At 40.9% G+C, this 12,518-nt stretch overlaps 1 protein-coding gene across 1 annotated transcript; it reads right to left on the bottom strand.

Annotated features, from left to right (window-relative positions):
• Positions 1–38: 38 nt before the first annotated feature.
• On the bottom strand, positions 39–1,431 carry LOC118156831 (complement C3-like). Its single transcript, XM_035311054.1, has 3 exons — positions 1,137–1,431; positions 841–911; positions 39–208 (listed from the first exon to the last, which is right to left on the bottom strand). The coding sequence occupies exons 1-3, from the start codon at positions 1,214–1,216 to the stop codon at positions 39–41; spliced, it is 321 nt and encodes a 106-aa protein (XP_035166945.1). The 5' UTR covers positions 1,217–1,431.
• Positions 1,432–12,518: the final 11,087 nt, after the last annotated feature.

The following is a 12,518-nucleotide window of genomic DNA, read 5'->3' as shown; positions in this document are numbered from 1 at the left end:
ATCTATCTATCTATCTATCTATCTATCTATCTATCTATCTATATCACACCAGTTACTGGTAATATTACCTGTAGATCATCAGGCAGATAGTTGTAAACCACTGCTTTTATTTCAAGCTGTTCATGTCGTTTAACTGAGTATGGTAATCTCAAGGACACAAAAAAGTCTTTGAAAACATCAAAGGTGTGGGGGTCTACTATGCAAAATCCTAGGATAGGAAAAAAAAACAAAAACAAAAACAAAAACAAAACAAAACAAAACAAAAAAACATACTTGAGAACTGCACATTTACCATCAGTCAAATAAAAGTGTCTGGAAGGTTTTTGTCAGGTAAAAATCGGCAGTGATGTCAGTAGTTTTGTGAATGAAATGTGGCCCAGCTTTCCCACAAAAGCCATTTAAAACGTAATGACCTTTCTTCACCCTTTGTAAGCAAACTCCATGACCATTACTGAACCCTTGTTTGCAGATGGTCGGAACTCACTCCCTCAAATATTAAAATACAAAGCAGTGTTATCACCACTACCTTTCTTGTGTAAGATAACAGCTGTGTGGAAAATAGACTAGAAGGTTTAGAGATTTGAAAGAAAAAAAGACTGTTCTGAGCGTTCAGTACATCCTCCTCTGTAGCCCACTTCATCCTGTTTTTGTAAATATACATCTATCCTTTAAATTCCAGCTTTAATATGACATAAAAGAGAGGAGTAAACATCGTGGTAAAAACCCTTGGCAGTTTTTCAGTATAGATTGTCTTACTCTGTCAACTTGACATCTGTTTTGAAAAATACACATTCTCTATTCATCCGCACAGAGTAACCCAATGGAACAACAATAGTGTACCTTTCTGGGGAGATATGCTTATTGCCTGGACTTCCCAGGTAGTTATAGAGTCAGGAGCAATGTTGTTTACACTAAGAAACACAAAATAAAATAGTATTAAGAAGGGTGCATATATGTAAACATTGCTATTTGCTAAACTTTGAGTATTCTAAGGGGAAAATAATCCCTCAGTTGTAGAGACAACACACTTGCAAATATTCTGAATTCCTCTGTATCAGGTAACATATACAATTGATATTTATATACGTTTTACTGTACAAACTTACGTGTATTAATCTAGTCAAGTAATACAGTACCTATGATTTCCAGGATTTTTCAGTTCTTTAAAATTCCACCACCAGCTCTCAGGAAAATAACTGCGTAAGTTGAGAGACATTTCATCAAATACTTCTTCTTGGTCATCAAAGTCTGAAAAACAAAGGTGGGGATTCTCTTCTGAGGGTTTTGGCTGATGACTTAACACTATCTAGCACGGCATCTGACAGAGAGAAGGTAGTGTGAAAAGTACTCAGAATGAAAAGACTTCATAGGGGTTTAATCCTGTATATTAAGAAAAAAGAAACAAAAAACAAAACAAACAAACCAAACCAAAACAAAATACCAATGACATACCAATGACCAAAGATTTTCATTGAAAAAAAAAAAAAAAGAATAAAAAAGATAGTAATTCTTACTAAGTTCAATAATTGCATGCTGCCAAACAAGAAAATATTCCCCTATTCCCCTTAACTAATAAGTGGCAAAGATGTTCCCACCATCACATATTTGTGACAGAGAAAGTGAAACGTGGTAGCAGAGATCACTCTGAATATGGTCATTCTTAATGTGAAGGTTTTTTTTTTTTTTTTTTTTTTTTTTTTTTTTTTTTTTTTTTTTTTTGGCAATACAGTTAGTTATTTAAAAGTTTATCTATGCGATAACTCAGACTGATATGGCCACTAGCCTACACTGCCCACAATCTCATCTAGCCAGAGAAAAGCCAGCTCTGGTCTCGAATCATCATGATGATATTTCCTGGCATGATGTTCACTTTCATATACCTAGATCATTCAACACCTTTTTTATCCCATACCCAATTACCTTGGAAAAAATTACCTTAGTCCTCGTTCCCATTAAGATTTTTTTACAGAAGACAAAGCCTACACTTTACTGAAGATGAAGCATGCATGCGAATGCATCCCTAGCAATAGGTGCCCCGACATAAATTTTCTATGAGGCTGTAGTTTTCATGGTGATGTGGACACTGGAGGTCAATACCAGACTGCAGGCAGGAATCTGCTCCTCGATAAAGCCATGCAGGAAGAGAAGCATTTGGGGCAGGAGATAACTTCAAGTGTGGTCTGGATTGGAAAGGAAGGAGGGCTTGTCCCATCTGCCCCAGATATATCATCAAAGCTCTCCTCTAGCTATAGCAAGTGCCTGAATCTACTTGATCCTGGTGGGAACACAGTAACAGAGTCTTCTTCTGTCCCTCTGACCTACGAACCAGTTTGAAGGACCCTTAACATGCTGTGCAGGTTTTCTCAAAGAGTTGCAACTTTTTCTGCAAAACTAGAAGAACTAGTATCAACATATGTAAATCTACTATAATAAAGGATAAGTACAGAAAAGCCCTGAAGCTCTCCCAGATATGAAACCTTTGATTTCTGTAATGTATTAAATCAATTATAGAAAAAGAGTTGCTTTATTTTATTTTATTTTATTTTTTTTATTTTTTTTTTCAAGATTTGTGGATCCTGTAAATGTCAGAAGCTAAACATGCAGCAATAACATTATGAACATCATACTTTGATAGGATATCTTAAATTATTTGTTACTGGGAGCAGATCTTTCCTGCTGGAAAACAAAAGCACTATCAAGTTTCTTCCTTTTGCAGTTACAGGTTACCTATTTAAGGTTACATAAATTTTCAGTGTTCCAAGAAACACGCTTTTTAATTCTCTGCCAAGATCATGAGCATATCTGTTTCAAGGGATTTTTTAGGAGTAAAAAAATTAATAATAAAATGTACTTACGATGGTGCTTGCTGTGCATTGGCTAGCAGCAAACAAAAGCTCATCAAAAATACCAGCTTTTCCATTGGAAAACTCTATAACATCTGAAAAACAGAAATACCAAAAATCCACTGTCAATGTATCCTTTGTGTGCAGATAGAAAGAAATGGCTGATGGCACACTGCACCTAAGAGCATTACTTATCTTGGTTATTTATTAATAGCCTGAAAAGCTGTATAACCAATAATGACAGACGTTAATAATGCACAAATTAATAGCTTGGGAGAGAGACATTCTGGATAAGGCAGTATTTTACATTTGGTTATTCATTCATTTTCTTCCCAGCTTCAGTATGGTCACCTTCCAGTAACTAACAGTCATGTGTGGAGAGTTCCCACAAATGCTACCAAGCCAATCCCAAAATCAAACAAGGCTAAAAGAGTGGTTGTAAAGCAATCATAAATGGGGACAACAGCATGAGGCAGATCGCTTCTCTATGTTATTACTTAACTCCAGGCATTTCTATAGTCCAGCAAAGGTGAGAGAACGCTCCTTCTGGCTTAGATAGCACAAAAGGAATCGTGGTGGAAATCTGCCTGTACAACTCAGTCCCATCTGTAGTGCTTAAAGGGAATTCATCTCCTTTAACTTTAGTGGGATTAAAATGGATGTCTCAGAGCTAGTCAGCACAGCTTTCCTTCATGGTCAAGACCAAGGGCTTCCCCAGAGGGTCATTAGTCTCCTCTGAGCATAAACATGTAAGATGACACATCACTGTAAGGTATTCCATCTGCACAAAAGGCACCCAATGCTCTAAATGCAGAATACTGAGCAATACTGAAAAACAGGAAAAAATACTTCTGAAATGTAACTGCTTGTGCAAGAACCAGTTTTGATCCAAGCTAAATGAAAGAACAAACTGCAACTCTCACATTGTGTCTCATTTTTGCAAGCCTTGGATTGTTGTCTCCCAAACATTTTGTTGACTCGCGAAAATGGAAAAATGCCCATCTGATCTTCAGGCAGCTCACATCCCAGAAACGGTCACATGGCTGCCCTCAAGGTCTGGGGTTAAACTGCACTTTAGTCTACCACATTTAAGCTGGTGTCTTTAACTATTAGCAACCGAAACCTTAAGGCAGCACACCGTTATTTGTAAGGAGACCTCACCCTCACAGCAAGGTCTCAGTTAGTTGTGCTGTGAGGGTGAAGGGGCCCCCACCTGACCCCCATCCCCCACCCAGGAGACACCCCTTGCCTTGCTCCTCAGACATAAGCAGCTCCTCAATTCTACATTTTCCAGCAAGAGCTTTTACAAGACAGGGAGTCAGGGAAGAGAAGAAGCTGTAAGACATCAACAAGGCAGTTCATTATTTTACCCCCACAAGCATGATAGCTCCCTCTGATACAGACACAGATGGATGGCAAGTGTGGTGGTCACAGAAAGTACCAGTGGCAGTCACAACAAAAATATTTCTGGCTTCAAATTCAGATCTGCAAAAGCTATGTCAAGACACCGAAATTTAGCCCATGCAAGGACTGACTTGAAAATGAAACAAAACAAAACAAACAAACAAAAGACAATTTAGGATAAACAATTTAGGGTAATGGGTATCTACTTATGGTTTGAACAGGTAAAATTATTCCAACTTTAATTAATGCTTTGGTTCTTGAGACAAATTTTCAGGTCAGTGCAAGAGCACAATGAGAATTGAAATTATATTAGTGGCTGGTAGGAATTGTCCTGCAGTTCAGAGGAGTGAGAATTGTTATGCCCATCAATAATAAATGTGTAAAATATCATGAAACAAAAAAAGCAGAATTTAACTTGTAATAATGTGAATGATCATACTTTTATTATGGCTTATTTGTTACTTCCAGAGGTTTGACATGATTATAAAACTGTTGATTCAGGGAGGTCTTCTGACCAAGCCCCTCTATGCTTCCCTTGTTGTCACTAGTGTCCCAAAGTGCTGCAGCAAAAAGGAGTCAGATGATTTCCATAAGACTCACTCTTGAAGAACAGAACATGCAGTAATTCAACAGTTAATAAACACAGTAAGGGAAATATAGGGCTCTCTCTGTCATCACAGAGCTAAGACTGTGTGAGAGCTTTGATGAGGAATAAAGAAGACTTTTTAATTCACTCAGCTGACTGCTCTAAAGGGACTCGCTTCTCGTCACCATGCCAATCAATTTATACATGAAATACTGCTAGGTTAGAAATGTTACCAATTATCTCAGACTTTCTAACCATTCTCTAGGAGCCTCTGCTAGACTCTTGTTGGCAGGGAGAGACAATGCTCCAATTGTGCATGGGGCCTTAGCTGAGACAGCCAAATTTTGGTAGCGTAGGAATGATATCTGAACTAAGGAGCCACAGGAACGGGCTGCAGACTTGGATTGTTCCCAGTATAAAATTAGGAAATGTGGAAATACTTGCTTTATAAGGCTGAGATGTTCACTATTGCTTTGTGATGCTGGAAACACTGTTGGACAGAAACCTGTCTAAATGTTTGTTCCACATTTCTTTCGGTTTCTTTCTAGAAAATCATGCCTTATTAGCCCCATTGCAGTAACATTTGGTTGGATCAGCTAAATACTTTCCCACTATTTAATATAGGAGAAAATTCAATCAGGCCAGCAAGTGATACACTTATAGAATTGGTAACTTCAGTAGGCTTAACTAAGCTATCTTGCAATGGAAAAGTAAAATTTATGTCCCAGATTATAATAATAATAATAATAAAGACAGAAAACATTGCTTAAGGTGAGCATCAATGAGGAACTGCCATCAGAGTCAGCAATCCTGAAGAAATTAGAGGAAATTGTAATTTTTTTCAGCGCCTTCAAAGTGAGTTTTCCAGTAGTCTTCATCCTCCTCTTATGGCTTCTACTTCCACTCCTTTTAGCTGTCAGCCAGGAGGGAGAAGGTGAGGTACTTGAGTGTCCCCAGGGCCCAGATTTGTGCTCCATGGGAGATGTTCGGGACATCAGAAATGGGAACTGTTAAACCAAAGTTATTTTCACTTTGCTCTCCCTCCCCACCCTCTCATTCCCACTGCAGTTATGCACTGACAAAACTGATTCAGATGTAAGCCAAATATCACAACTTTCCTCAGGGCCTCTGGCCTCCCACACCCAAGCAGACTGTTACAGAAGAGAAGAGATTTCCACCACAAAGACAGTCTGTGCTCAGGAAAAGGCAGAGGTTTTGGGGAAGATGATCTCTTGGGAGCAGGGTTTCTGTTCTTCCTGGGGAGTGGAAGAAGCTTGTTAAGATAGCAGCTGACAAAATATATAGTTCTCACTACTGCATGAGGAAAGGGAAGATAATGGGGGAGGTTAGCTTAGAGCAGCAGTAGCTCTAGCAAGGCTGTTTTCAGAGACAGTTCCACTGCTTGGTCTACACAGCTGCCATCCATGGTCAGGACTGATTCAACTACAGAACAATCTCAGTTTATAAAATAGAACATGAAATGGGTATGAATGGGTTACTTTTTTTTTTTTGGCTCCATAAAAAACATTATTATTATTAATAATAATAATAATAAAACACAACATCCTCAATCTTAGTGACTTTTCCTTGAGAAGCCAATAAGGATGTCTCCCAGTTGAAAAGAGACCACTTTGCAGAAATCTGCAACATGAAGTCAAAGAAAACAGAATTCTGCACTCTGGGGTCACACCAAAATCTCGTTGTTGTGCCTGTCTTTATCAGGGGAGGTTTCCTTTGTCTGGTCTGGCTTGTTTGTCAGGGGACTGAGGTCTGTTTATACAGCTATACAAATAGCTCTTTGGATTGGCAGCTGCTACGCTCTGCTGTGTATGAACTCAACTGAGACATTTTCATGGACCAATCGTTAAAGGGAACCTTGCAAAAGCTATTTATTTATTTATTTATTAAATTGGATTTGCACACTTTTGCTTCTCTGTGAGGTATGACTCTTAATGTAGTAATTTGTTTGGTCCAAAATATAAACTACATATATAAATTATAAGCTACTATAATTAAATAAGGATTTTCTCACTCCCTCTCATAAACACAGAAGAGCAAGTGTATACAGTCCAATAATTATTTATACAACTAGTCTTAAAATTCTTTATGCTTCATTTGTCCTTCTTGGGGTTTGTATAAACAATCATTTCACTGTGCCTCTCTTGTGCCACAAATTCTTCAGATGATGAGGACTGTAATTTCTAATGTAACAAAAAATACTCCAGTCCAAAGCCATGCTAAAATATAGTGAGATAAAATTAAACTCATTTCAAAGCCTCCAACACATGTTTATAAGAGACCACAGAAAACTCACCCTAAAATAATTATTCTGCCTGTCATTTGTCTAAAGGCAAAGTCCCTTCATATTTACTCATCAGGTATGCTATTGATTCTCCTGCTGACCCAGAGTTCAGTCCAGCTGTCTGGGATTGAGATATGTGCTTGAAGAAACTAGTCAACATTAACTCAGGGAGATAGACTTGATTTATTCTGAATATACGCTCCGTGCCCTTTCAGTAACTTCATCTGTAGGTGTTCACCATGTTGTGAGCACCAGCAGTATTTTTTGTTCTCTGGCTTGAAGTTCTTCCAAAAAAAAAACCCTTTCCCCCATTAATCTGCCTAAATGCTAGCAAGACCAAACTCTTCTTCCAGTTTCCCCCTGCCCTCTTTCGCCTCTGCCTAGCAGGAAGGTACAAAGGACAACTTCACAGAGCACACTTCACAAACCAGTGCTGCTGTAATGCTTTGCTACATTACAGAGAATTGTGACAAACACAAAAGGAAATATTTCACTCCTAACATTACAGAAAATTAGATTTTCAAATCCTTTTTAACAGCAGACCATGAAGTGTGTGTAATTTGAAAAGCTCCTCTTAGCCAGGAGGGCAATTTCTCCCTAGCACCAATGTGAATGGAAATTATTCTTTTTTTAATTTACCATAATCTGTCATGAATCAAAAAGTAAATATAGGGTCTAGTTGCTATTGCCATGAAAAATTGGCCTTTTTGCCTATATTTTATTTAAATGTTCTGCATTTAGCCCTCCTAGGTGTGTCTACTGCACAATATATATACATACGCACATATGCATATATATGTATATATATGTATATACATTTATGTGTATATATATGTGTGTGTGTATATATACACACACATATACTATTTGTAAAAGAGGAAAACCAATGTACTCTAGAGTTTTCTGTTTTCACTAAGGAGCCTGGATTTTGGGGAGGTTAAACAACCAGCTTACACATCCTCTTTCTGCGGATTTGGGAGCATATCATGAAACCAAGGAAAGCCAGACATTTTTAAAGGCAGAATTTAGAGAACTAATTTAAAAATATCACCGACCTTGCATTTCCTGACTTACAGTTATATTCAAAAATGTTTCACAACAAAAGGAGGAAAAAAAACCTATAACATCCTCAACTACAGCTCGTTTGGTGCCTGTCTCTCACAGGCAGTTTCCTTTCATTTGCTTGGATCTGTTAATTAAAGTTAGAACATTTGGTTCACGCAGTAACCCTGAGAAACACGAGGAACAAGAGCTTCTCTCCCAAGCCTGGGAAAAGGCTCTGCTCCAACCTCCATCACACCCGAGCCAGCTCAGGCCAACTCCACCAACAGATCAGAAGCTGTCCTGCTTATTTCGATCCCTTGGTTTTAATGTTCAAAGATGAAATTCAAAAAAAAAAAAAAAAAAAATGGAGAATGGGGACAGGGTACCAGTGTCAGGAGAGCTGTGTTGTAGTAAATGAGAAGCTGTTCAGTTATCACATGTTTCAGGGCCAGGAGTTGTGTTACCTCCCCAGGGAGTGGGCAGAGCATCTCCTGTTCTTGCTGAAATGGAAAAAAAATCAGAAGGACTTCTGTAGGAGCTCAGGGGGGCAGTTGTTCAGGTGACACATGCTGATCTTTTTGCAGAGATTTACTCTTGCAGCTATTTGAAGCTATTTGGATGATCCACGTGCCTCCTGGTATTGTCAGATGGGTATTGCCTCTCTGGGCACAGCCATCATAGCAGAAATCTTCCCTCTTGACAACACAATTTTGCATAAAACCACCTTCCACAAAATGATACAGAAGAAGACACTGAAAGCTGGCTTAGGTGCAGAGGGGAACACTGATGTCTTCAGAAGGGGACTGGCTGGATATCCCCACAGCCCTGCTGGCAACAATTGGGTCAGTAACACCCTGCCCAGATTATGTGGGTTGCACATTGCACCTAGAGATAAAAGAAGTAACTGTGACAAACTGTGAACACAAATGATGTTTGCATTTATTTTGTCAACATATCTCGGAGGAAACCTGGATCTGCCCTTGATAATATGTGAGTACGTGTCCTGCTACATATTTAGGGCACCAAGGGGCAGGCAGGAGGCTCCCTCTGAGCACCAGGCAGCACTGCTGTGCTGGGCGGGCGGCTGAGCACTGGCCCAGGCTGCCCAGAGAGGCTGTGGGGTCTCCTCCTGGGAGAGCGGCACAAGGCGCCTGGACGGGGTGCTGGGCACCCTGCGCTGGGCGGCCCTATGTTGAGCCAGGGGTTGGACTCGATGATGCTTGTCGGTCCCTTCCCACTCAGGATATTCTGATTCTGTAATTACTCTATAAATATCTGCCATAGGCTATCTGTATGCATTTTCCAGTGAGATACAAAAATGTGTTGACTGTGGCAGCATCAGTGCCTCTGACCTGTTCACCCATGGGATGTTAATATACTCTGAGACAGATAATCTTGCAAGAAGAATCTGCTAAAACTCCCAGTAAGTATACATTGCTGGTGCTGTAGGTTGAAGCAGCACTGAGAAAGCTTTGAAAAACCACAGTCTGGAAAAATAAAAATATTTAATTATATATATATATATATTATATTATTTATATATAAAACATATAAATTCCTATGGGTAGAAAAGGCTGGATTTGTAATCCATGTGTGCTATGTATAACTGAAGCCTGCATGGAAAGGAAACCAAACTACTCTGCAGAATATTCCCATCTCTTTAACATGCCACAGCACATGCATAGATCATCACGTTCCCCCCCTAACAATATTATCTGTGACAGCATTGTGTGTCTTCAGTGACAGCATTCATGTCTGAAATTTCTGTCTTTTTGCTCCCAGGGCCTTGCTGTGTCTGTTTGCAAAGCACTGCTTGGTCTGGTGATGGAGCAGAGCCTGAACGCTGGAGGAACGTGTGCGGGTATGTACAGAGCCCTGGTGCCATCCAGCGGGCAGACGTGCTGCCCACCGTGGAAATAAGTTTTCCTAAAGAGCTGTGAAGATGTTGTCCCTGCTTTCAGAGACACCCTTTTATTTCCCAAGCCAGGCAAAAGGGGTGGCAGGGTTCAGCTCTGGGTTGGTAGGTGCACGGGTGTGTGAGCTGTGTGCCCGAACTCCACGGCACTCAGTGCAGGTTGTTAAGGGTCATTTCTCTTCATCTGAGGAAAGGAGGACTAAACTCCTGTATGCACAAAAGAAGAGCAAAAAAGACTACCCCCCCTTCCAAAAATGCCCAGGTGGCCCTCTGGCAGTTCAGCATCAAACAAGTAATCTTCTGAGACATCCCTGGTGGGATTTGCTTTGGGATGCTGAGATCAGCTCACCATTTTACATCACGTTTCCACAGCCTTTACTTGACTGCCTCCAAAACCATCTTGTCTGGATGCAAGTCCAAGTTTCTGGCCAGCTTTTTAACCTCCTGCCCCGTCTGTCACTTTGTGAGAAAATGCAACAGCAGGAGCTATGTTGCTCAGGGTATTTTTAGGGTAATTTTTATAAAGTGATTGTACTCTCAGTTGGAAGAACAGCTCAGAGCTGGTCAGAAACACCTTGCTCTTCCCAGCCATATCTGCCTCATGGCATTAGACCCTCTAAGGCATGATGAAATGCCCTGTGCTGACCACTACATTCAATGCCAAGAATAGGGCTTATCTCATTTACATCCTTTCTGATGTGTGATTGCAGTCAGGAGCCTGACCCCACTCCATACCTTACGGACTTTCTGATTTACTACTGCAAGCTCATTTCTTCCCACTCCTTGTGAGTCAAGAGCTTATCTGGGAAAACAGATGCCTTGAAAATGCGGGGCCCCTGTTTTCTATTCCAGAGAAATTCCACTTATGGGGGGTGTGGGGGGATTACTTTAAATCATCTTTAAGCTCCCTATATTTCATGGTAGGCAGAGGGCTAGTTTTACTTCTCACAGACGTTAAAGCACATTAAAGTATAATGATATAAGGCTGCCTATTTAGAAATGCTAAAACCCTTCTGGCACACAGCAATAGGCAAAGAAGGTCCTGGCTCCTCTGCCATAAAAAAATATCACCGAGGTTAGAAGAACAGAGAGCAAAAATACACCTACTAGAGGATATTTATCTTAATTTCAATACTTATTCCTCGTTACAGTCTGCATCTAGCCTTTCTGCCACAGGGGTTATTGTAGAAATAAAGGCTGCCTTAATATCATTTACAGGGCTCTTGAATAAATAACCAGATCTACAGCTCAAATACCTGAAAGTGACCTCTCTAAGTAGCCAGACATGCAGGATGATCTACATAGAGCAGTGTGAGACCATATTGAAGTGAGATAATGTGGATAAGGGGATGAAGAATGCTGCTATGAGCTTAGCAAAACACTCCTCATGCAAATGCAGGTAAGGAATAAGGCATCCCTCCGTTTACTGCAGCTGATGATGCATTTGAGAGATGTGCCTTATGATGATGATGATGCATTTGAGAGATGAGCACCTCCCTGTCTGCCTGCAAAGGCAAACCCCAAGCACCATTCCTACGGCTGCATATGCCCCCTGCCATCCCTCCTGTACTACTTTTTGCCCCTACCACCAAAAGCAGAAATACTGCCTGCCTACATCGTTTTCCAACACAAAGCCCTCAATGAAAAGAGACTAAGAGCCCTGCACACAGCCTCAGCTTCTTAGAAAGAAGCACACAACTTATTCAATAAAACATTTCCCATGCCTTGGGGCTTGGGGAGCCTGTCAGGCCTTGCCGAGGTCTGAGTTTATCTGCAGTTATGGTGACACCTTTAAATGGCAGTAGAAATGGGCAGGGAAATCTATGTGGACCAATCTGCTCACGTCCGTAATGTGCTTTATTTGGGATAACTGAAGAATGAGCTTGTGGGACAAACTAGTGGAGGGGTACTGGTGTAAGAAATGCTCCTTATGGTTTTGGGTGGAGGAGAAGGGATCATTCGCAATACAAAATCTCTGGTAGAAAGTCATGACACAGAAAGGGAAAATTTTGGGATGGGAGCTGTGCTTAGATCTCCCCACCCCACTACTTTCTGCAGCAGCGTGCAAGTTGGGATGCCCCAGCAGGAGCTCTTCAGCATCCCTGCATCAGGGAGAGGAGAGGAGAGGAGAGGAGAGGAGAGGAGAGGAGAGGAGAGGAGAGGAGAGGAGAGGAGAGGAGAGGAGAGGAGAGGAGAGGAGAGGAGAGGAGAGGAGAGAGACTGGATCCGGCATCACCCCCGCATCCCCCTCCACTTGCATCAGCAGTGGTCGGAGGTGCCCTACTTCTGGTTTCCTTGGACACCCTGCTGTCAGCACGCTTGTTGTCCTGGCCTGCAACTAAAGAAAGGCCTGTGCGTGAGGGGGACTTGATAGCTCAGAGGGATTTAGGAGATGTGTGCCTATATAGGCTTACACTCCTGTGC

This window comes from Oxyura jamaicensis (assembly GCF_011077185.1).
Source record: "Oxyura jamaicensis isolate SHBP4307 breed ruddy duck chromosome 1 unlocalized genomic scaffold, BPBGC_Ojam_1.0 oxy1_random_OJ71553, whole genome shotgun sequence".
Taxonomy (NCBI): domain Eukaryota; kingdom Metazoa; phylum Chordata; class Aves; order Anseriformes; family Anatidae; genus Oxyura; species Oxyura jamaicensis.
This window is presented reverse-complemented; position numbering and strand designations above follow the sequence as displayed.